The 26,404-nt window shown below is 37.2% G+C and overlaps 1 protein-coding gene across 5 annotated transcripts in view; it reads right to left on the minus strand.

Moving 5' to 3' along the window:
- Positions 1-26,404, minus strand: part of IBTK (inhibitor of Bruton tyrosine kinase) — a 78,454-nt gene that overhangs the window by 47,374 nt on the left and 4,676 nt on the right. For 4 of the 5 annotated variants that reach the window (XM_008969444.4, XM_055113915.2, XM_003816374.5 and 1 more), the window contains exons 2-10: positions 22,739-23,416; positions 16,725-16,821; positions 14,287-14,411; positions 9,769-9,879; positions 8,053-8,223; positions 6,643-6,760; positions 6,015-6,195; positions 3,197-3,320; positions 569-746 (exon numbers count right to left, since the gene is read on the minus strand). In XM_008969444.4, the coding sequence (XP_008967692.1) occupies positions 569-746; positions 3,197-3,320; positions 6,015-6,195; positions 6,643-6,760; positions 8,053-8,223; positions 9,769-9,879; positions 14,287-14,411; positions 16,725-16,821; positions 22,739-23,059 (1,426 nt within the window). In that variant the 5' untranslated portion in view covers positions 23,060-23,416. The remainder of the gene's footprint in view (positions 1-568; positions 747-3,196; positions 3,321-6,014; positions 6,196-6,642; positions 6,761-8,052; positions 8,224-9,768; positions 9,880-14,286; positions 14,412-16,724; positions 16,822-22,738; positions 23,417-26,404) is intronic. The other variant, XM_055113916.2, reaches the window with a different exon arrangement.

The raw sequence follows: 26,404 nt of genomic DNA on the forward strand, positions 1-26,404 counted from the left end.
AGTCTCAGTGAACTGCAAATATTTACATACATGTCTATTGCCCCTACAAGCCTATGAGTGCCTCAGTATAGAGGCCCATTTTATATATTCTTGCATCTTTAAAACTTTCCCCTATATCTGGCACATAGTAAATATATATTAAATGTTTACAGACTTGAATAATCTATAAAGAAATAAAAGAAATACAAGTAAATCATTAAATTTTACAAAAGTCATTTATCCGTGGCTTTATGATTTTGAAGAATATGTTTATAATTTTCTAAGTAATTATAAACATTCTTGATTTTGTTCTGGCACACAATAACTGAGTTATTCATACAACAGGTGATTTAATGAGTGACTACAATGTGCCAGGAAATATGCCAAAGGCTAAGGATATAGACGAATATTCATGGCCCTTGCCATCACTAACCTTACACTCTAATAGGAAACAGGCATTAAAAAACTAATCACAAAGATAAATACATAAAAGTAAAACCTAATAATACTTGTCAGTTGAACCTAATACTTGTCAAATTAAAGGATAATTGAAAGGTACTTTTACGTATCGTTCAATATATGAACTGACCTTTCTTTTCAGAACTCTTTCTTTTCTCTTCAAACCATCTCCCTCTAAATCCTTCTCCATCTTGCGTAACAAATAGAATTTCATTTCTATTTAAAGCAATATCAGAAATGAAGACCTGACGTGGATAGGCCCATCGACACTGCTTCAGAGAACTGTTGACTGATCTCCAGCAAAACACCTAAAACAAAACCAAATCACATTGAAATATAAAGCAAGTAGCATTTGAACAACCAAAACCTTAAATCAAGATATGAAGAGACAATGCTGTTAAAATAAAAGCTCTCATTAGTATGTTTCAATGTTCATTCTTCCACAGAAAAAGATAGATACTATAATAAAAATCAAGATGATTTTAAAGAAATATCTTTCAGAAAAGTATATTAAGCAAGCCTGAAGCATTAGAAATTATTTCAAAGGCACTCCTCTTAAGAAGTAGCAATTTCCAGTATTACCTGTGTAGGGCAAACAGATCTGCTACAATGCTAAAGAAAAACAAAATCTTAAAGCTACAACTTACAAGTCAGGCTTCTTGTAGTACTATCTCTTTACAAGAAGAATGATCCACCTATGAAAATCCAAACTTTACTCTCAAGAAAAAAGTAAATGTATGCATAACTCAATTATATAACTAAAACAAAATCTTAGAAAAGTCATTACAGAATTCAATGGTTGTAAATGGTTCTGCAAACCTCAGAGTCCCTGAAAAGTAGCTCCAGGGGACTTGCTAAGGGATGGAGAATGATGAGAGATGGGGTGTCAGGCTTCCCAATCCACAGTAGCAATTGTTTTATCTGTTTCATATACCGGTATTCCAAGCACAATTTCATTTGAAAAATTGAAACTGCTGATTTTTAAAAGTCCAATTCCCTCATAATCAAGTTAAGAAAACTAGAACACAAAATGGTTATCTGACAAGGTCGCTAAAAAGTTATTCACACAAAAAGACTATACTGATTGAGACTGACTGATGCTTTCAGAGCTTGGTTTTCTTAATGAGACTCTATTTTGCAGGAAGTAAATACCCAGAAGTATAAGCTATATCCATTTCAATGTAAGTGATACACATCCCAAAATCAAATGTAAGTTTTTATACTCAACTCTTTTATGTAACCCCATTTGTTTCCTTCCACTAGTACAAACTGGAGCTCTAATTCTTTTTTTTTCCTTCAACTTTTAAGTTCAGGGGTACATGTGCAGGATGTGTAGGTTTGTTACATAGGTAAACGTGTGCCATGGTGGTTTGCTGCACAGAGCATCACATCACCCAAGTATTACGCCCACCATCCAACAGCTATTCTTCCTGATGTAGAGCTCTAATATTTAAACCTAGTTACTACTATTAAAATCATCTTCATTCTCCATCCCTACAATGTATGCCTATAATGACCCAGTATGTGGAGCTTTATGATTAATTCCTCAATTTCTAAAATGTCAAACTTTATAGCACATAATAAACCTCGGAAAACATTATTTTAATTTTATAAGTAAAACCAGAAAGTCATCTGTGTTCTTCTACCCATACTGCGTGTTTTTCAGTATCATTAGTGTATGATATATACTTTTAAATATAATTTTTAAAATCTAAATATATTATTTAGAGATGGCTCCCACCCTCCCACCCTTCAAAAACAATTTAGAGATGTATTTTATATAATATATAAATACATTAATTGAAGCATCTATTTCAGAAAATAATCTTTTTAAATATTTTAAATTAATAATTTTATTAAGGAAAGGTACTGATATGTTTGCATAAGGAACTAAAATTAGAACTTTTTATTTAAGAGATAAGAAATTCCTTATACACTACTGATCTGGAAATCTTTCATATATAATGTGGATAGTTATAATGTATACATATATTATAATGCATACATTTGTATAAAACTAAATATGGAAAAAAATTTCCAACTATGCACCAAATTTATCATATTGCCTGATCTTTACTTTTTTAACAGTTACATGAGGCCAGGCGCAGTGGCTCACGCCTGTAATCCCAGTACTTTGTGGGGCTGAGGAGGGCAGATCACTTGAGGCCAGGAGTTTGAGACCAGCCTGGCTAACATGGTGAAACCCCGTCTCTACTAAAAATACAAAAATAAGCCAGGCGTAGTGGCACATGCTTGTAATCCCTGCTACTCAGGAGGCTGAGACATGAGAATCGCCTGAACCCAGGAGGTGGAGGTTGCAATGAGCCGACATCATGACACTGCACTCTAGCCTGGCCAATAGAGCGAGACTGTCTCAAAAAAAATAAATAAATAAAATTATAGTTACATTACATATCTTATATTTACGCAATTCAGTGTCATTTACCAGTATTCAGTGTATACACCAAATAACATCAAAATCTCTTTTCATTTTAAGCACAATAAACTTTTTGATTACAGTTTAACAAATCAGTATTGTGCAACATTAGATTAAATGCTGTCTGTCATACTTTCTCTAAATCTCACCTCCATACTAATTAGTAATGGATGTCTAAAACATACTTATTTTGGCACCCAATACTAATCATCAAAGTCAATAGGAATTGTCACTAACATAGCAATACATTTTCATGTTACCAGGTCTGCTACAGCTATCAACTGAGAGTAAGATTACACTTTTACATAAATATATACTTACCCTTCCAGCTCCATCCATTGCCAGAATGCAAATTTTTTGACCCCCATTTTCTTCCAAATGTTCAGGATCAACCTTGTATTCCATATGACCCCCAGACACAAGAACTTTTTTCAAGTTCAATTGTCTAGATGAAAAAAAAAAAAAATCCTAGATTAATATGTTCTCTAAACTACACATGCCTAAACTTCAAAGAAGTTGGTATTCAAACAACAATCTATAGGCAATTACTGTGGAAGGTGAAGTAAAATGATTTGGTCTTTGGTATCTCTAGCCTTCCATTCTGTAAATTTCCCCTACAAGGGGGCTGTTCCTTTCTATGTCAAGTCTTTTTCTCTTAAATGCCTTTACCCACACACACACACATTAAATGCCTGAAGTTCCACCTGCTAATTCAAACATTCACTCTGGAGTTTAAATAACTGGTATGGGCTGGGTGCAGTGGCTCACGCCTGTAATCCCAGCACTTTGGGAGGCCAAGGCCAGTGGATCATTTGAGGCCAGAAGTTCGAGACCAGCCTGGCCAAAATAGCAAAACCCTAGCTCTACTAAGACAAAAATCAGCCGGGCATGGTGATGCGCGCCTGTAGTCCCAGCTACTCGGGAGGGTGAGGCAGAAGAATCACTTGAACCTAGGAGGCAGAGGTTGCAGTGAGCAGAGATCGCACCAGTGCACTCCAGCCTGGGTGACAGAGAGAGACTCTGTCTTAAAAAAGTAAATAAATAATAAATAAATAACTGGTATGGCTATAAGCTCCTAAGTGCATCTCTATTTTAACAGAAAAGACAAATTTTAAACCTCAAAATTAAATAGAAATGCTTAATTTAAAAAATGGCTAATCCTAAACAGATATTGCTACCATGAAAATCATCTGTACTGCTATTCAGTAACTCATTCATTAGCTACACATTTCATTATATCTGCACATTTGATGTGCATAGCATTATGTGAAATCTGCCTGCTGCTACTCCAATGACTGTCCTCCCTTTTAAATTAAAGGGAAAAAAAATTTTCAAAATTACTATATTGTATAACTTAATCTGTAACAAAATAATTTCCTTAATGCACTCTTGGATATAACATATTTATGTGATTTAATGTTATATAGGCAAGTTTTATAAATGTTAACTAAAAATACAACTCAACATCTTACATATCACCTCAAACTCAGGAAAAAACCTATTTAGTCAGTTTTAAGAAACATATTCACATTTTCATGTTTCTATCACTAAAATATAACCTAAAATTGAAGTCAAAAGTAACTTTCTGCCAGGTGCAGTGGCTCACGCCTGTAATCCAAGCATTTTGGGAGGCCAAGGTGGGCGAATCACCTGAGGTCAGGAGTTCAAGACCAACCTGGCCAAAATGGAGAAACCCCATCTCTACTAAAAATACAAAAAAATTAGCTGGGCATGATGGCAGATGCCTGTAATTCCAGCTAATCGGGAGGCTGAGGCAGAAGAATTGCTTGAACCTGGGAGGCGGGGGTTGCAGTGAGCATAGGTCACATCACTGTACTCCAGCCTGGGCAACAGAGCAAGACAACGTCTCAAAAAAAAAAAAAAAAAGTAATTGTTACTCAAAGAAGGTAAGTTTTTACAAATTGATAGACATTTTCTGCTCATGAGTAACTTCATGGATGGTACCTGTTTTACATTATCAAAAGCATTTTGTTGCATTTAAATTTAAATCCCCAATTGTTTTAAAAGTTAGATAGCTATTCTCTAGAATTCCTGTACACAACTGCTCCCACTAGTTGAGCTATCCACTTTCAAGAATCATTTATATTTGTACAAAGACCTATTTAAGTACTTGTATTTATTTAAACTAATAATGTATATATTTATAATGAATTTATCACAGTAAAATACTATATAAATGGTAACATATTAGTCTTAAACCTGTCTATAAAAGTTGAATACTTTGGAATGGCACAATAAATATGAGCAGCAAAAAACTGTCAAATTAATTAATCAATTATAAAAGATTCAAAATGTATTAAAAATGTACAATTCTGCACTTACATTACTTCACAATTGTTTTTAAGCACTGGTTCCTCAAATCATTCAAAATGAAATAACAGGTGACACATTATGAGTACGGTTTATATGAAAAGACAGGGAATTCCAGTTGGTGCACCCACCCATACTTAAAACTTTATGAGGCTGGGCGCAGTGGCTCACATCTGTAATCCCAGCACTTTGGGAGGCTGAGACAGGAGGGACGCTTGAACCCAGGAGTTCAAGACTAGCCTGGGCTACAGAGCAAGAACCTGTCTCCATTAAAAAAAAAAAACAAAAAACTTTATGATTCTTTGCTTTGACTTGACTAGTCAACCAACTGCTACTTTACTGCATTCTATAATAACATGTTTTTTAAAAATATATACTTATCAGTTATAAACACTAAGCCTGGTTAGAGGGCTCATGATATATGATTATATTCTAAAGATAAATAAATGTATAATGTAAAAAAGGCTATACAGGAACCAACGATGAGAGTGTCACGAATCAAGAATTATGATTAATCTATTTCTGTGCACCTAAAATACAAAAAAAGAAAAAATATATAGCTCATATTTAACTACATATTAAACATAATTCAGAAATACCACTTTACAATTCACACAGAAATTTTATATATATTCACTGGATCCATGCCAAAAGACAAAAATCAAAGACAAAGATTCCTGATGTTTTTCCTCATTCAATTTTTTCCATTTGACATTTATAGAACATAGCATAAAGCTAACACTCAGATATTTGCTGGAAGAGTTGAATTATTATTAAAATTATGTTTCTTTCACAGAAATACACATACTTAGAAGCCATCTTCTTGCACTGATAGTCTGCAAGTAAGTAAATATCTCCCCTTGTGGTAACACAGACTGTAGCTCCATCACTTGCAGCAACCAAAGACAGAGCAATGTCTTTATGGTGAAGGGCAGAGACCTGACGAGGAGCAGTTACACACTTTTCTCCATTGGGATCTAGCAAACAACCTAAAAAATGATACAAATAAGCAAATCACAAAATAGCTCTTTTAAGAGTCCTATTTAGCCAAGCACAGTGTCTCATGCCTATAATCCCAGCACTTGGGGAGGCCAAGGTGGGCAGATCCCTTGAGCCCTGGAGCTCGAGACCAGCCTGTGCAACATGGTGAAACCCCATCTCTACAAAAAATAGCCCAGCATGGTGGTAGGGGACTCTGGTCCCAGCTACTCGGGGGGCTGAGATGGGAGGATCGTTTGAGCCCAGGAGGTCAAGGTTTCAGTGAGCCGTGATCACACCCTGAACTCCAGCTAGGATGACAGAGTGAGACTTTGTCTCAAACAAACAAACAAAAAATCACTCATAATCTCATTCTAATCAATAAAAATTAAAAAGAAAAGATAATTTTTTAAAGAGTCCAATTTAATTTCCAGATATTGTCATTAAGGATTTCTTACCCAGTTGTCCACCATTTAGTCCCATAGTGTAAACAGCTTCTCTAGTCCATAGGACTGTATGAAACCTGCCTGCTGCAATGCCAATGATTGTCCTTCCTTTCAGATATTTTGCCTGTATCTATTTAAAGACAAATAAAACTGCAATTTACTATATATTTATGACCTAGTACAATTTTTTAAAGATCCAGCAGACCAGCAAATATATGGTATACTTGCTGTTAGTGGCCACTCAAGTGCAATTGGCAGTTGTCACTAACAGATCTCAGCACTCATACTAAGACCTGAATCCTTCTCGGAACACAAAACATTGTGATGCAGCCACTTTCAGTCAGCAGTTTTAACATATAGAAAATTGACATGGTGTAAGAATCAAATTATTAAACTTTTAGCTATTTTTCTTTTTCTAACAAGCAATATGCAAAGCAGCCAGTCTCATTCTTAATAGAAAACACAGTGCTTCTAAATTAGATATTTCCATGGTCTCTCAATAGTGGCATTATTGACATTTTGGGCTAGATGTTTTTTTGTCGTGCGATTGTCCTGTGCACTACTGTGCACCTTCTGGAGATGGCTGTGCACATGAGAGTAAAAAAGTAGAATAAAGAATACTGGTTTTTGGACCCATGTCCCCTAACATCAACTTGTCACGTGTGATATCTGTGCAGAGGCAGATTTACTGAAGCAAATAAAACTCAAGTCTCTGAGTTCCTCCCTTGCATGAACCCATTTGGTATTGATAAATTTCATATTTTTTCTTAAGGAGGGCCTAAAAAGTGTTTAAGTTTCAAATCCAAAATATCTGGACCTCTCTTTGCTTATGAATACTTAAAAGATGCAGTTTGGTGGCTAATCTCCCAAGTGCAGAATTTCCCAAGTGCTTTCTTTCTTACTCCAAACAAATGCTAATATGTACTATGCTTAATTTCTCCTGTTAAAAATAAAGACAATAGGCTGGGTGCAGTGGCTCACACCTGTAATCCCAGCACTTTGGGAGGCTGAGGTGGGCAGATCACCTGAGGTCAGGAGTTTGAGACCAGCCTGGTCAACATGACAAAACCCTCTCTACTAAAAAATACTCAAAAAAAAAAAAAAAATTAGCCAGGCATGGTGGTGTGTGCCTGTAATCCCAGCTACTCAGAAGGCTGAGGCAAGACAATCGCTTGAACCCGAGGGGCAGAGGTTGCAGTCAGCTGAGATCGCACCACTGCACTCCAGCCTGGGCGACAGAGGAAGACTCTGTCTCAAAAAATAATAATAATAATAATAAATAATAAAGACAGTATATACCACTGAAGATAAAGTTAAATAACAGAAATAAAATAAGTTGCTCTGTCAATAACTTACATTTTTTTGTTCATACAGGTTTTATTGCAAATGTAAAACCTTATTATTTAAAAGAGTAAAGCTTACCTGTCTGGGTACATTACAACTGGAAGGTGGTGGAATAATTCCTAATTGATGAAAAATGTTTAGACCAAATGTATAAACACATCCATCTTCAGTTAATACAACAGTATGATCCTTAGCAGCTGCCACTTGGGAACAATTATGACCATTCAGTCCTTCCACAAGCCGAGGGACCTACAAAATAAAATTAACTTTAGTATACTACATTAACCATTTATACAGATATGCAAATAGAATTTGATGATACTACATCTAAAATGACATGAAATGACATGACCGATACATGGCTGTATCTATCATAGGTAAATTCTACATTTCAGCAAAGGGTAGATGAGTTTAAAAGGATATGGTTGTAAGTTTATGAGCAAAATACATAAGCCCAGTAAGACATTCCAGTGAAATAATTCAATTCAACAAATGATTTTTGAGCCCTTACCAAGTGCAAATTTGTTTGGTATGAATAAAGGGAGCTCATCAAAGTATACACTGGTACATTGAAAAAAAAACAAAAATACAGAATCAATGTTTCCCTTCGGGGAGTAGCCAAACATATAGTATCATATTCCTTTGGAGTCATTTATCTGTCCTGGGTTCAAATCTTACTTCTGTCACTACCTATTTGATCTCAAATCAAATTTCTTAATCTCTCTGTACCTCATTTTCTTCATCTGAAAACAGTAATCAGTCAATAAATGATTGCTATTATTAGTGTCATCATCATGCATAAAATGAAGATAATAACTGTGCCTCACAGGGCTGTTGTGAGGCTTAAGGTAATAATTATATATGAAAAGCATAAACAATGCTTGGAACAAAATAAACCCTCAAAAATGGAAGCTATTATCGTTATAGCTTTCCCTCTTTTTAAAAGCACCATTTAATAGATAAGTATATCAGAAGTCCCCACAAAAAACATCTTAAAATAACCTAGTGAACCAATTTTCTGATAGGTAATGTACTAGGTCTCTTCTAATTAGCACTAAGTTTCAGTAGCACAAATATAAATTTTGTGACTACATTATGAAAATACTGGCTCAATTTTTAGACCACAGAAATCTTAATGAGAAGTTAAAAACAAAAACCAGAACTACTTCAGGAAAAGTGTTTTACAATTAGTGTGCCTTCTTTTTTGTTTTTTTTTTTTCTTTTTGAGACGGAGTTTCACTCTTGTTGCCCAGGCTGGAGTGCAATGGCACAATCTCGGCTCACCGCAACCTCCGCCTCCCAGGTTCAAGCAATTCTCCTGCCTCAGTCTTCCAAGTAGCTGGGATTACAGACATGTACCACCATGCCCAGCTAATTTTGTATTTTTAATAGAGACAGGGTTTCTCCATGTTGGCCAGGCCGGTCTCGAACTCCCGACCTCAGGTGATCCGCCTGCTTCAGCCTCCCAAAGTGCTGGGATTACAGGCGTGAGCCACTGCGCCCGGCCTAGTCTGCCTTCTTTTATTTCAACTCTAGAAACATTTTAAAGCTTATGTAACGCTCCTGACTCAGTATTTGCTATAAGCAAAGTATTACTTTTTTAAATCCTTTTGCATTGTATGTAAATCCTTAATTTGAACATGATATATCAGGAAACAGATTTTTTAAAATCTATTATCAATTGATGTATTATTTCGTCCTTACAGTTGAAAAAAAAAATTTAGTTAATTAAATCTTTCAGCTTATCAGCATTTTTCTAAAGTTACCTAAATAGTGTAATGACATTTCAATTACCAAGCATGTCTGTTCATCTCCATGTCCTAATCGCCCTCCAGGACCATGACCACAGGTATAAACCTGCCCTTTCTGAGACAGAAACACGGAGTGAAATTTACAAAGCACCACCTAAGGGAAAACAAGAGAATATTATTAAACTTCTCTGAATAAAATATCCTTTATTTTATGAAAAAGAAATAGAATATTGTTAATTGTTTAAACAGGATAATGGATACAAGGGGAATTTATAAGACTTTAATTTCCACATTTTAAGTTTTCTGTAATAAAAATAAAAGATACATATGCTTTGTTTTAAAATTATGTCTAAAAACATTGACACGAAAAAAAAGAACAAAGAAAGAATTAAGCATGTGTTACCCACAGAAGAGATTACCCAAAGGAAAATATAATTTTAAACCTTCAATTCCAAAAATTAGTAGCCAGTTGTTTTCCAGTTTCATGAAATATCAAACAGTAAGAAATGAGCAAAGTGCAACAGGAAGCATAAAGATTACCAAATAGTGATATATGGTACTAATAAAAATAACAGAAACATCTTCAGAGTGTTTTTAAAAAACAATAAAGCCATTTATACATGGTGTAGGGGGCAGTATGTCCTTTTCTTTATCTCTGGTTTTATCAACATGTCTTTAATATACATTTATAATTATTTTAATAAATAATTTTATATTTATTTTCAAGTTTTTCTCTTTCCTTTCCCACTTCCTTTTTCCTTATCTGCCTCAATCTCAGTACACTCCCTTGCCCCGATACACAGACTTACTATTCACATACTACAGAAGACAAAGATACTGAAACAGTTGAACTGCCTCAGAAGAACACAATAACAGGAAACCATGAGCAGTTTCAAATATATATATATTTACATATCTAACCCTGGGCCACATTTTGCTATTTTCCAAGCTTTGATATTCATTATACTCACTTTACCTTAATAATATTTTTAAAAGCTTCTCATTTTTAAAGATTGTTTGCATTTATATTTCTTACAACATCTGCAAATATTTCTAACTTAGGATATAAAAAGATGAGTAAGAAATAAAGAAACCCTAAAATCATTTCCAGAAAGTCAAGGTCCTTTGGAAAACAAAAAAATTATAAGCTAGACAAGCTCTAAATATTTACACATACCCTAGACCGCTCGGAATTTTGTAAGCACAATATAGCTATCAAATAAAAAAAGTAATACAAAGATTATTATCTCATTTAGCTGTACCACAAATACCTAAAAAGTTTAAAAATAAAATCCAAATTTGTATTTTAAATTTACAAGTTGTCAAATTCATTTTATGAAATAAGAATACATTTCATTCAATTTTATATTAAATATTAGAAGGCCATCCTACAACTGCTGACTTCTACTACTAAACAACAGTTGCAATACTAGACAGTTTTAAGTTATCCAACTTTAAAAACCCCAGACTTTTTTTTCTTTTTTGAGATGGAGTCTCGCTCTGTCGCCCAGGCTGGAGTGCAGTGGCGCAATCTCGGTTCACTGCAAGCTCTGCCTCCCGGGTTCACGCTATTCTCCTGCCTCAGCCTCCCGAGTAGCTGGGGCTACAGGTGCCCGCCACCACGCCTGGCTAATTTTTTATATTTTTGGTAGAGATGGGGTTTCACTGTGTTAGCCAGGATGGTCTCAATCTCCTGACCTCGTGATCTGCCCGCCTCAGCCTCCCAAAGTGCTGGGATTACAGGTATGAGCCACTGCGCCCAGCCTAAAACCCTTGAATTTTTAAATAAGAACTGAGCATGGATTTTCACTTTTAACTATCTGGAATATATAATACTAACATTAATAATCTCTGTCTCATGGTAGTTAATTAGTTTGGTACTGTATAATATAGAATCAGCCCCTTTTCAATAACAAATGGGGCTCTCTATATAACTGGTACTCAGTTAATATTCCCATACTTGCTTTCTCTTCCCTGACTGAAATTTATACTGATTTCTTTCCTTCAAACCTACCCACTGTGCTTGCTTCACCCTCATTCTGTGGTAAATAAAATCCCTTAGATCCTTAATACCTTCACAAAACACGCCCACTGCCTTGCCTTACCTGAAATGTGGCTTTCTCTTTGAGTACACTAGTTCACTCACAACCCTGGCAAATGGAATATGCTCAAATATTCCAAACTATATATTTCTTTGGATCAGACATTTCAATCACCCTCCGATTTCCTAATGCCATCATGATTCCCTCACTCTTGTCTTTAAAATCCCTGCTCCATAACAGCTCATGAAATAAAGGTATATCATGTACTACCTCAAAAAAGGAAAAACAGGTGTCTTTCTTGTGCCACAATTCCAATCAATCATTAGTGGCTGCTAATGGTTGGATTATCATTTTAAGGAGGAGTCTGAGGACCCACTCAAGCTCAGCATGAGAAAAAAAAAACTGACTAGCATGTCTGCAAAAAGCTCTAGACTAGGTGTGAGCAGCTTGTACACTTGCTGCCCCGGCTCTGATTTCTCACCATCTTGCTCACCCCTCTCACATTCACTAAAGACTTGGACACCAAGCTTGATTCTCGCCCATCACAAGTCCTTTCATTATCCTAAGTTCCCTCCACATCTACAGAGAAGACCCACAAGAATATTAGCTTTCATGATACCATTCTACTCCCTACTTCTCTAGCCACTTTTCATTCCTATATGGGCTTTTATTCCAGTTCTCTCAAAATTTAATATTCTCTAGAGTTTAAGGATTCTATTGCTTTTTTTGTTCAATTGCTGGTTGTGATGCATTAGGTTGTGACTTTTGGTTTAAAAAATAGTGTTCTATGGAGCCCTAAATATAGTGGTCATATTATTTATCATGCAAACATTTTTGAGAATGAAAGAGGATACTAACAATTACACTAGGAAAATAATCATAAACCAGAACTGTCCTGGGCAAACTAGGGATATGTTGTCAAAGTAGCTCTAAAAACTGTCTAAGAATTCAATCTCAGGATATAAACTAAGTGTTGTTATGTATGTCATATATAAATAATAGGTGAAAGTTGGAAAGAGCCAGTACTATAGTGATAAAAACACTCCAAGCTCATATTCTGGATCAAAGAAGTTTTATGAACTTCAAAATGCAGAAAGAATATAACTAGGAAGTTGTAGGAAATGTAAGCTGAAATGGTAATTTAGGAAGACTGAAAAAGTTCTAACATTCCAAGCCACAGTTTGGACTTTATCCAAAGGTGACTTAGTAGATAAACACATAATTAGCTCTTTTTTAAGACAAATAATTCTGGAGAAGAATATTATTGGGGTTGAAATGAATGGAGCCAAAAAGTCAAATTAGGACACTGTTGTCACTGTCCAAAAAAAGAGCTTGAAAAGGACATGGCACCTAGGTTCATGAGACAGAAAAGAACTAAATAGACATGCTCTGAGGTGTCATCTTCAGGATTTAGAAATTGAGATTTATAACATTAAAAATTGAATAGGGTAGTTTAGGAGTGGCAAAAATAACACTTCAGACATTCTAAATTTAAATATCTTGAAAGAATACCCACAGTACAACTGAAATAAAGTTCAAGAGAAAGACTGGGGCTAGAGATACACATACATACACACATATACACAATGTAATACAGAAAGATTTGTCAACAGTAGCTGTATCTGGGGAAGTAGAAGATATCATGCATTATAAGGATATAAGACCACAGACCAAATCTTTACAATTGTATCTATTAAAATTTTACAATTACTTACATTTAAGAACTCAGGTTCACAAAAAGCATCACTCGTGCCTAAGCATCTAAGGGCAAATTTTTGAACCCCACACTTCCAAAACATTGCTTATCTGTCTCCATAAGTGATGAAATTTTAGTTCTATCTACTATCCAAACTGAGAACTGAGACTTAGACATTTAATTATTTATTGCTTGCAGTGTGAATACAAATAATTAAATAGAATGACTGGCAGTTTACCAGACCCTCAGTTAAAAAACTCTATAGCCTTTCCAGACTGCTGTCATCCAACTTCACATCAGATTAAACATATTCTCTTCATGATAAATAGCTTGGAACCTAAAAACATTATTTCGTTACAAAAAATTGCAAGAAGTGTGTTGTTTTCTAAATTGAAATTATTTTATGTTTTAATGCCACCAAAAAAAAAAGAACTGTTGTTCACTTATCAAAAATAACACTGAGCTTTAACAACAAATTCACTTGAGAAACAGCTTACAGAATTGTAATGTTTGTTAAATAGAAAAGCTAGAAAATCAAGAGAAGCTCTACCCTCTTAAATTAAACTACTATCTGTATAACATTTTCTAATTTCTAACACTAATTGCACAAATATCTTATATTTTAGGGTATTTTACAAAGTCTAAATATAATTAAGGCTAACAATATCTAAAATAAAATTAGCAAAGTTCTATTGATTGATTTCCTCATTAAAATGTTACTGTACCTGAAACAAAGTTATGTAATCCACATGAAAAGCTGAACAATCAAATACAAAAGTTCTTTCTCATCTCTAAAAGTATATAGATTGTACTTGAAAAATACCTGCTTGATATAAATCCCACTCCTGGAGAACAGATCCACCAACTCTGGATGATGTTTGCTATTCTGGCTTCCATGACCCAGGGTAAAATTTGTATTATCGCCCCAAGTATAAACATCTGTAGGATCTAAAATAAAAATTAGTTTTTATACTTTTTTATATTTTAAAACACATATAAGAACTAATTTAACTACAATATTTAGAAAGATGCCAACGCTCTTCTGTGAATGAATATATTAATATGATATTAGGTAATTCTAGAAATAGAAAATCCAAATCATAATACAGGCCTGTCTCAATGCAAGCAATCAAACATTTGTTCCTTGCTTCTTTTCTTTTTTTTTTTTTTTTTTTAATAATTGAGACAAGGTCTCACTATGTTGCCCAGGCTGGTCTTCACCTCACGGGCTCAAGTGATCCTCCCACCTCGGCCCCCCAAAGTGCTAGGATTACAGGCATGAGCCACTCTGCCCAGGCTGTTTCTTGTTTCTTTAGCAGCTAAAGTTTAACTGCCAATGAGTAAAACACCACCGGCCATATCTACTTAGTTTCCATGAAAATAATATATAGAATTGTATCAAATGTAAGATATTATTAATCCACACATACAAAGGTTCTAAATGTTGCAAATGTGATAATACTCTTTGTACAGGAACACTAACTTTCAATACTTTGTTTTTCATAGACACAAAATCACACTAGTGATTAGGGTAAAGCCCATTAAACTGGAATACAAATCACAGCTAAGTTCATGATATAAATCTTCATTTTTATTTTAGAAGATGAATAAAGTCTTAGAATGGAATTATCACTGTTAACCTGCAATGCAGTATCCAGGGTAGAAATAGAAATACAGAATGTGTCCTTACTCAGCTTGCTTACTAGTTAAATGCAAACTATACAGTGCCCCAATTAAATCTTTTCTTTTCTGCCAATTCCCACTTCCAAATCTCAAAGAGCAAACAAACTGGAGGGATAAGTGAAACTGAGAATGTGTGAATAAAAAAATAACTGGAGCCGGGCACAGTGGCTCACGCCTGTAATCCCAACACTTTGAGAGGCCGAGGAGGGAGGATCACTGGAGTCCAGGAGTTCCAGATTACCCTGGTCAACGTGGCAAAACCTCATCTCTATAAAAAAGTATAAAAATTGGCCGCACGCAGTGGTTCATGCCTGTAATCCCAGCACTTTGGGAGACCGAGGCAGACGGATCACCTGAGGTCAGGAGTTCGAGACCAACCTGATCAACATGAAGAAACTGCATCTCTACTAAAAATACAAAATTAGCTGGGCATGGTGGCTCATGCCTGTAATCCCAGCTACTCAGGAGGCTGAGAGAAGAGAGCCTCTCAGCTTGAACCCGGGAGGCGGAGGTTGTGGTGAGCCAAGATCGCGCCATTGCACGCCAGCCTGGGCAACAAGAGCGAAACTGTCTCAAAAAAAAAAGAAAAAAAAATTAATTGGGCATGGTGGCATGGGTCTATTTTCCCAGCTACTTGGAGGGCTGAAGTGAGAGGATGGCTTAAGCTCAGAAGGTTGAAGCTGCAATGAGCCGTGTTCTTGCCACTGCACTCCAGCCTGACTGACAAAGCGAGACCCTATCTCAACAACAACCACAAAAATAATGATAATTTCCAGAGACCCTATCTCAAAAATAACAAAAGGAATAAAAATTTCCATTCCTTTTTCCTTCTACCTCAATGCTGATGTTACTTTCTGAGTATATATCAATTACTTTACAGTAGTTACAATTATAACAGTCCTCCCATTTTAGATTGTACTTTTATATAGACATAAATATGGATTGAAATTTTAAAATGCAAAATAAAATTGTTCTGAATATGAAACAAAAAATATCCAACATATACCAAAGTAAAATTTCTTTGCAGATAGCCACACACAAATAAATTTCCCCACTACTTTAAGAAGAATAAAATTTCATTAAAATTTTCTAAGCTAAGCTGCACCTTAATGGAATACATTTGTAAAGTTTTTTTTGTTTTTTTTTTTTTTGAGACGAAGTCTAGCTCTATCACCCAGGCTGGAGTGCAGTGGCAAGATCTCAACTCACTGCAACCTCCACCTCCCAGGTTCAAGCAATACTCCTGCCTCAGCCTCTAAGATTGCCTAGAGGAGCTAGGATTGCCTGTAACTAGGATTGCCTGCCACCATGCCCGGCTAATTGTTGTATTTTTAGTAGAGACGGGGTTGTACCATGTTGGTCAGGCTCAAACTCCTGACCTCAAGTGATCCGCCTGCCTCGGTCTACCAAACTGCTGGGATTACAGGTGTGAGCCGCAGCGCCCAGCCCATTTGTGAAATTTTCTTACCAGTATTCTCGAACTCCTGACCTGAAGTGATCCGCCTGCCTCAGCCTACCAAATTGCTGGGATTACAGGTGTGAGCCGCAGCGCCCAGCCCATTTGTGAAATTTTCTTACCAGTATTCTTGAATACTACATGAGTTGGTCTATCCTTCATTACAAGATCCAAAGCTGACAAGCCTTCTTTATCTTGAATATACAGACTAACACCATGCTAAAACAAACAAACAAACAAATACATAAATATATATATATTATTAATTACCTATATCATCAGTAACTTCCTATTTTATTATTATTATTTTTTTTTGAGACAGAATTTCGCTCTTGTTGCCCAGGCTGGAGTGGTGCAACGGCGCAATCTCAGCTCACCGCAACCTCCACCTCCCAGGTTCAAGCGATTCTCTTGCCTCAGCCTCCCAAGTAGCTGGGATTACAGGCATCCACCACCACGTCCAGTTAATTTTGTATTTTTAGTAGAGACAGGGTTTCTCCATGTTGGTCAGGATGGTCTCGACCTCTGACCTCAGGTGATCCACCTGCTTTGGCCTCCCAAAGTGCTGGGATTACAGGCTGAGCCACCACACCTGGCCGACTTCCTATTCTTATGTATCAAAAAGTCAGATAATCAACCCCATAAATACACTGAAAAAAAATTTAATAACGATTATCTCTCATATTCACACACATTTTTCTCTCACATACTGCAGAGAATAATTAAGAAAAATCACATATCCGACTCTTGCTGGAATAAGGAAGAATCAGAAAATGTGAAGAAATAAAAAATTAACATTTTAAATAAAAATTAACTACATGTGAACTTTTTTCTGCAGGGGGGACGGAATCTCGCCTTTGTCGCCCAGGCTGGAGTGCAAAGGCACAATCTCAGTTCACAGTAACCTCCGCCTCCCAGGTTCAAACAATTCTCCTGACTCAGCCTCCCGAGTAGCTGGGATTACAGGTGCCCACCACCATACCCGGCTAATTTTTGTATTTTTAGTAGAGATGGGGTTTCACCATGTTGGCCAGGCTGGCCTCGAACTCCTGACCTCGTGATCAGCCCGCCTCAGCCTCCCAAAGTGCTGGGATTACAGGTGTGAGCCACCGTTCCCGGCCATGTGAACATTTTTAACGATAAAGCATTTCTGATACCCCTTTAATACCCCATAAATACACTGTCCCTACAAGTCCCTAGCTCTGGGTTTGTGTCTGTGTGGGAGTGCATCTGAACATAAACATTTAACTCTTCTTGCATTTGAGGAGCCACACTCTGCCGGGCGCAGTGGCTCATGACTATAATCCCAGCACTTTGGGAGGTGGGTGGATGAATCGCCTGAGGTCAGGAGTTCAACGTCAGCCTGGCCAACACGCTGAAACCCCATCTGTAGTAAAAATACAAAAATTAGTCAGGTGTGGTGGTGCATGCCTATAATCCCAGCTACCTGGGAGGCTGAGGCAGGAGAATCACTTGAACCCGGGACACAGAGGTTGCAGTGAGCCGAGATCGCGCCACTGCACTCCAGCCTGGGCAACAAGAGCGAAACTCCGTCTCAAAAAGACAAAAAAAAATTATCTGGGGAAGGAGAGACATAAAATTTCAAATCAGTTTATTTAGTTTATACTTACTCTATTTTAGTTTGAGGAATTTTTTCTTATTTATAATTTGACAGTTAATTGTTGATGACCTGTTTATTCTGCGAGGTATCTGATATCCCTTCAATATATTTTGTTTATGTTACCATAGTTGGTTCCAGTTGCAGGCAAAAAGAACTCTAATACATCAATATTTATCAAGCATGTTCCTATTTGTTCATTAATTTTTGTTGTTATTGTTTTTTTTTGTTTTTTTTGAGACGGAGTCTTGCTCTGTCACCCAGGCTGGAGTGCAGTGGCGTGACCTCAGCTCACTGCAACCTCCATCTCCTGGGTTCAAGCGATTCTCCTGCCGCAGCCTCCCCAGTAGCTGGGATTACAGGCATGTGCCACCATGCCCAGCTACTTTTTGTATTTTTAGTAGAGATGAGGTTTTGCCATGTTGCCCAGGCTGGTTTCGAACTCCTGACCTCAGGTGATCTGCCCGCCTTGGCCTCCCAAAGTGCTGGAATTACAGTTGTGAGCCACCATGCCCGGCCATTGTTCATTAATTTAATTGCTTGGTTTTGGTTTTGGTCTATCTCCCCCTAGTAGAATAAAAACTTAAACAAAGAAGGGATTCTGTCTTGTTCACTGCAATATCCCTAGCACCTGGATTACTGCCTGGCACATATCAGGCACTCAAAAAATATTTGTTCCAAATACCTCACAGACAGTATATTATTTAATCCATATAACCTATGATTCTGTGAAGTCTTCTGTTTACAAATGGGAAAAATTAAAGCAAGTTCTTCCAGAATAGTAAGTAAACCACCAGTATAAAAGAGCAATGGTTTAGCAACAACAGATACAGCAGGACTCCACAAGTATAAACAGTCTTTACCAGCCATGCATCCTGTCACGGAATCAAGAAGCCCCAAAAGAGCTGCATAAGATAATCTGTCTCTATTCCAGCTTTTTGTAGGCAACAAGTTTCTGCTAAGGTTTTATATCTTTGGCATCAAGAAACTGACAATTTACTGTGCAATTTACAAATGTTATAGCTGTGAAGTTTTATCAAATTTAAATTCATTAAAATGTGTGTGGTTTCTTCCTGATAATCCATAATACCTGAAGTGCTACAGCTGGCATCAGAGACGGAACTGACATGAAGACACCTATCACTGCACCCCTTCCAATTAAAGAAGTGTTGGAAGGTCAAAGTAAAAAAATATGCTGAACAAAAGCAGACAGCCTAACAACATGAGAATGCTGAATGGTTAATACAGGATTTAGGGGAAAACCGTCAGTGGAATACATCCACTGTTATATATCTATCACTGATCAGCAGGGCTCTGATGCCAATAAGACAGTCAAGCTAAGGGCACGGTGACAACGGCACAATTTCCTGGCTTCTATTAGCCAAGGTGGTTAGAGTGACTGAGGATTTCGATGGGGCAATAAAATCTCACAGGGAGGAAAGGACCAAAATTCAGTCCAGACCATAACTATTTCAAACTGTAGCCCTAAATGCTAACACCTAAATGGCAACCCCTAGGATGGCAGGAAACCCAAACCCAGGGACCTTCTCAAACGCAACAGGGTTGGCAGTCATCCAACTTTCCAGCAGAAACTGAAAAAAAAAAAAAAGCCAAGGTTTTACAGATGGAAAAGGGTAAGAATGGAGCTGACAGATGCTTTAACTCTTACTAACCTAGCTTTCCCTATAATGACAATAAGGGAATTAAACAGATACCCCAAGGTTTCAGATATAAGAGGAATCTGCTCTACCATTAACAAACTTAAAAATGCTTTACTTCATGGATAGTCCCTGGGGGGGAAAAAAAAAAGGAAAGTGCTATTATTACTCTCTTTTTATAGATAAAACTGAAGTTCAAGATTTAATAATTTGTCCACGATGATTCAGTAAGTAGTAGTAGTAGTAGTAGCAGCAGCAGCAGCAGCAGCAGCAGTAGTAGTAGTAGTGGTGGTGGTAGTAGTACTAGAAGATAGTAGTAGTAGTAGCAGTAGTAGTAGTAGTAGTAGTAGAAGATAGTAGTAGTAGTAGTAGTAGTAGTAGCAGCAGCAGCAGTAATAGTAGAAGATCAGTAGGGAGTTTAACTCCACAAAAGAATATTTTACTATTACTATATAATAAAAATTATTCTTATCAGTAAATGTTACTACATAAAAGCCACTACAGAAATATTTTTTAAGTCAAAATTAAATGAAGACACTGAAGGTAAGCTTCTGAATTTGACCAGAAGTTCCTTAAGGACCAGAACTGTTTTTTTCTTTTCCAGGTCCTCCACAAACATGACAAAATCCCTATACAAAAAAAATTGTTAAATTTAAGGCCAGACATGGTGGCTCACGCCTGTAATCCCTGCACTTTGGGAGGCTGAGGCAGGTGGATCACTTGAGATCAGGAGTTCAAGACCAGCCTGGCCAACATGGGGAAACCCCGTCTCTACTAAAAATACAAAAATAAGCCGGGCACGGTGGCACATGCCTGTAATCTCAGGTATTGGGAAGGCTGGGGCAGGAGAATCACTTGAACCTGGGAGGTGGAGGCTGCAGTGAGCGGAGATCACACCACTGCACTCCAGCCTGGGTAACAAAGCAAGACTCCGTCGCAAAAAATAATAATAAAAATAAAATAAAATAAAATAGTTAAATTTAAAACTCATGACTTCTGACAGTGAGTTTCTAATTTGCATTCATTAGTGAAATGACATTGGGGTGTATCTCAAAACGCTTTATTATTTGCCTATTCAATACAACACACCTAATCTACTAGAAAAAAAATTTTATATAAATTAAACAATTTTAATGATTTTTTTTTTTTGAGATGGAGTCGTCCTCAGTTGCCCAGGCTGAAGTACAATGGTGCGATCTCAGCTTACAGCAACCGCCGCCTCCTGGGTTCAAGTGATTCTCCTGCCTCAGCCTCCCAAGTAGCTAGGATTACAGGCATGTGCCACCACACCCAGCTAATAATTTTTGTATTTTTAGAAGACACAGGGCTTCACCATGTTGGCCAGGCTAGTCTTGAACTCCTGATCTCAGGTGATCCACCTGCCTTTGCCTCCAAGAGTGCTGAGATTACAGGCGTGAGCCACCGCGCCTGGCCATCAATTTCTTTTTTTGAGACAGAGTCTCACTCTGTCGCCTAGGCTGGAGTGCAGTGACACGATCTTGGCAAACTGCAACCTCTGCCTCCTGGGCTTAGCTGATTCTAATGCCTCAGTCTCCCAAGTAGCTAAGACTACAAGCACACGCCACTACACCCGGCTAATTTTTGTATTTTTAGTAGAGATGGCGTTTTACTATGTTGGCCAGGCTTGTCTCGAACTCATAACCTCAAGTGATCGGCCCACCTCGGCCTCCAAAGTGCTAGGATTACAGCATGAGCCACCACACCTGGCCTCATCAGTTTCTTTAGAGCTTATAAACACCGTATGCTAACTAAACAAGAAATGAAACATACTACTCAAAAACACAATTCCTAAATAATGTTCAACAACTACTGCCCTTTTAAAGTTAATAATAGGCTGGGCATGGTGGCTCATGCCTGTAATCCCAGCACTTTGGGAGGCCGAGGTGGGTGGATCACGAGGTCAGGAGATCGAGACCATCCTGGCTAACATGGTGAAACCCCGTCTCTACTAAAAAAATACAAAAAATTAGCCGGGCGCGGTGGTGGGTGCCTGTAGTCCCAGCTACTTGGGAGGCTGAGGCAGGAGAATGGTGTGAACCCGGGAGGCGGAGCTTGCCATGAGCCGAGATCAGGGGCCACAGCACTCCAGCCTCGGCGACAGAGCGAAACTCCATCTCAAAAAAATAAATAAATAAAATAAAGTTAATAATATAGTTATTTAAGAATAAATCATTTTAAAATACTAAAAGATATTGTTACAAAAATACTAATTGAGATGCCATTAGACTGGGGCAACTCTAGCACTTTAAGTTTATCCATAAGTAAACACACAGCCAGTAAACAGTAAAATGAAACTAGAGTCTTTACCAATCAGAAACCACCAACTAACCTCTAACTAGGGTCTTTCCGCTCTAACCAATTAAACATATTTTCTTTGTCTTTATTCTGCATCGGCCTATAAAAGCTCACTGCTCAGGCTGCAGCACAGCTCTCTGAGCCTCTTCTGGTTCTGAATGCTGCCCGATTCATAAATCATTCTTTGTGCAAATAAATTGTGCTTACTTAATGTAAAGTATTTCTTTTAATAATGTATAATACTCATTAAATGATGTATGGGATTTAGTTCAAAATATTATGAGATGTACAAATAACACAAAATTGGCCAACAGTTCATTATATATAGTAAGCTTTGATAAATGTTTAAAATTTTACATCACAAAAAAGTTAAGTAAAAGGATATATGGAGTTTTAATTCCAAAGATCAGTTACAGTAGTAAGAGATAGCAAACAAGCAAGAAAAAATGCAAATATTTTCCAAAAAGCATGTAGGATGTATGAAAATGATTAAGAAAAACATATTCCGGACTAAATACATTTAAAATAAACAAATGACAATTACCTTCAATAGAGACCAAACACAATCAATATGTCCATAAAAAATGCTTCTGTGCAATGCTGTCCATCCAGACTCTTTGTCTTTCACCAACAGATCCACTCCTTTCTGAATAAGCCAATCTAACACTCCTTTCTTTCCACAGGAGGAAACAAGGTGGAGGGCATTCCTGCCAAAAACATCCTTGATAGTTGCAGCATTGTAACAATGACTGGAGAGAAAGGCCTTAATCTGGTTTTCGCTCCCCTTTGTTACCACAGAAAGGACATCCAAAGCATGCTTCAGGGATCGACACTTTGATGTGCAGTCAGGCATGGGTGAATTCATCCTAACTGTTTTTATACCACTTACTTCAGAATCGTGAAAACTAATTTTAAAAAATGAAAAAGCCAGGACACAAAGGTGCTATTGAGGAAGTTACAGAGAATAAATTACCTTTTTAGGATAATTTAAATCCTCCTGACAATAGTATAAAACTATATATCTTTATACAATTTTTTGGCACTTAAATCAAAAAAATTATAAATAGCTCTATAAAGTTCATATCAAATACAAGTTCTTCATTTAAAAAAATTCCACAGTTTATAAATTATTCCTGGAGTCAAGCACCAAGGGGGAGTGAGGAGGGGAACTCCCCCTCCACACTGTCTGACCCTTTTAAATATCCATAATTGCAAGGGTGACCTACAAGAGAAAGAGAAGAGAAAATAAAAATTCAAAATCTGTCTCTCGCTCTCCTTGAGTACTTTAGAACACAACTACCTCCATATTTAGATGCCCTTAACCCATTTATGCTTAGTGTTCCATTACTGGAACACTAAGCTTACGGGAGTTATTTATATCCTAATGCTCAAGGTCATCGCCAAGATCTGATTTTTCACAAAAAACATTTGCAACCTCTGGCATAAACGGGTTAATTCCTTTTTTTTCTTAATCTATCGACCTTTCATATTTATGGTACCTATATTTTTATCAGTCATCCTTACTCCATTTTTCCACTCTCATGTTTAAAGTTAACCCACATTGGTTGTACTCTGGAGTTTCTCTCTTTCTTTCCAGTCCTTCATTCCTTCTATGCTGTATTTTTACACTCTACTAGTTATGTCCCCACAAGCTATGAATACGCTTAAATCTACCATCTTTCTAAGAATCCCATCCCAAACCTATACCCCCTAAAACTGTATCATCACCACCAACACAACAATAACCAACACTCTCATCAGTTACTCCATTTTTACTAAGTACCCAGGCACTGTGTTAATATTGTTACCTCTGCCTGAGAAGTCCTTCATCACATGAAGAGATGATAATTAAACAAAGGTATTAAAACAACTGGATAGCTATCTTTAAAAAACAACTTTAGATACGGTACTTACTTTATATTTTATACCAATATAAATTCTAGATGGTTCAAAGGCAAACAAAAAAACGAAACTACAAAAGCACTGGATGAAAATACAAAAGACTCTTTTTTTATAATCACAAAGTACAAAACACCTTTCTAAGCAGGATCTGAAATCCAAAAGTCATAAAAGATTAATTCAATAGTTTAAAAATTACATTAAAAAGTTTAAAGACAAAAGGAGAAAAATTTGCCTCAATATATATGGTCTTTTAGATCTTCCTTAATGTGTAGTCTTTGGGAGCAGAGAAAATTGGCTATAAGAAGACTATTTAGAAGGACATACTTGAGTTTACTATATGTATAGGGAAAGCTTCTATGCATCAGAGGGAAGTATGAAATATTCTAAATCTGTATTTTTCCACTCCTACTTCATACCACACCAAAGAGTCAGAAATCTGAGATCTAACTAGTTTTCTGATCTTAACTACTTTGATTTCTCCACCTGGAAACTAGATGATTATAATCCTCTCTATTAGGTTGGTACAAAAGTAGTTGCAGATTTTGCTAGTAAAAGTAATGGCAATGGCCAGGCGCAGTGGCTCACGCCTGTAATCCCAGCACTTTGGGAGGCCGAGGCGGGCAGATCACCTGAGGTCGGGAGTTTGAGACCAGCCTGACCAACCTGGAGAAACCCTATCTCTATTAAAAATACAAAATTAGCCAGGCGTGGTGGCACATGCCTGTAATCTCAGCTACTCGAGAGGCTGAGGCAGGAGAATCGCTTGAACCCGGGAGGCAGAGTTTGTGGTGAACCAAGATCACACCATTGCACTCCAGCCTGGGCAACAAGAGCAAAACTCTGTATCAAAAAAAAAAAAAAAAAATTAATGGCAATTACTTTTAAGAATCCAATCCCAAACCTATACCCCCTAAAACTATATCACCACCACCAACACAACAACCAACCCTCTAAAAGTAATGGCGATTATTTTTAATGGCAAAACCCGCAATTACTTTTGCACCAACTTAATAGCTCCAGATCTGTTCTACTAATCTATACATTCTGTAATTTGATATAGTCCTCATAAAAATCATCTCCCCCTTAAAACACTGATTTGAACAACAGCAACAAAAAGAACAAGATAAAACAAATAAAAATGTGTTTGGGGGCCAAGCACGGTGGCTCACGTCTGTAATCCCAGCACTTTGGGAGGCCGGGGTGGGCGGACCATGAGGTCAAGAGATCAAGACAATCCTGGCCAAGATGGTGAAACCCCATCTCTACTAAAAATACAAAAATTAGCTGGCCACACTCCTGTAATCCCAGCTACTTGGGAGGCTGAGGCAGGAGAAATGCTTGAACCCAGGAGGTGGAGGCTGCAGTGAGCCGAGATCCCGCCACCGCACTCCAGTCTGGTGACAAAGCGAGACTCTGTCTCAAAAACAAAACAAAACAAAACAAAACAAAAGACGGGCACGGTGGCTCATGCCTGTAAACCCAGCACTTTGGGAGGCCATGGCAGGCGGATCACGAGGTCAGGAGATCAAGACCATCCTGGCTAACACGGTGAAACCTCGTCTCTACTAAAAATACAAAAAATTAGCCGGGTGTGGTGGCGGGCGCCTGTAGTCCCAGCTACTTGGGAGGCTGAGGCAGGAGAATGGCGTGAACCTGGGTGGCGGAGCTCGCAGTGAGCCGAGATCGTGCCACTGCACTCCAGCCTGGGCGACAGAGAGACTCTGTCTCAAAAAAAAAAAAAAAAAAAAAGTGTTTGGTAGCAAAGAGAAAAAAAGGTACCAATCGTCAAGTACTTTAAAAGGTTAAAAATGGAAAGCATGACACAGTAGTTCCCCATTATCCATTTGCTTTCTATGGTTTCTATTACCCACAATCAACCATAGTCCAAAAATATTAAATGAAAATTTTGGAAATAAACAATTTATGTTTTAAATTGCATACTATTCTGAGCAGTATGATGAAATCTCATAGTGTCCCACTCCAAACCACTCCACCTCACCTGAGACATGAATCATACATTTGTCCAGCGTTGCCATACTGTACATGCTACCAACTCGATAGTCACTGAGTAGCCCTCTTGGTTAGCAAATTGTAAAAACATAGCATATATAGGGTTCAGTACTCTCTGCAGTTTCAGGCATCCACTGGGGGTTTTAGAATGTGTCCTTGGATAAGTAGGGACTATTTATTGTATGTGGCAAAATAGTTCATCCAGTTAATTTCATTCTTTTAAAGCTCTAAAATCCCACCATGTTTGTATTTTCACTGTATGCATAATACCTGGAAGGAACTACTTATTGGTGAATCA

Source organism: Pan paniscus, chromosome 5, assembly GCF_029289425.2.
Source record: "Pan paniscus chromosome 5, NHGRI_mPanPan1-v2.0_pri, whole genome shotgun sequence".
NCBI classification, from domain to species: domain Eukaryota; kingdom Metazoa; phylum Chordata; class Mammalia; order Primates; family Hominidae; genus Pan; species Pan paniscus.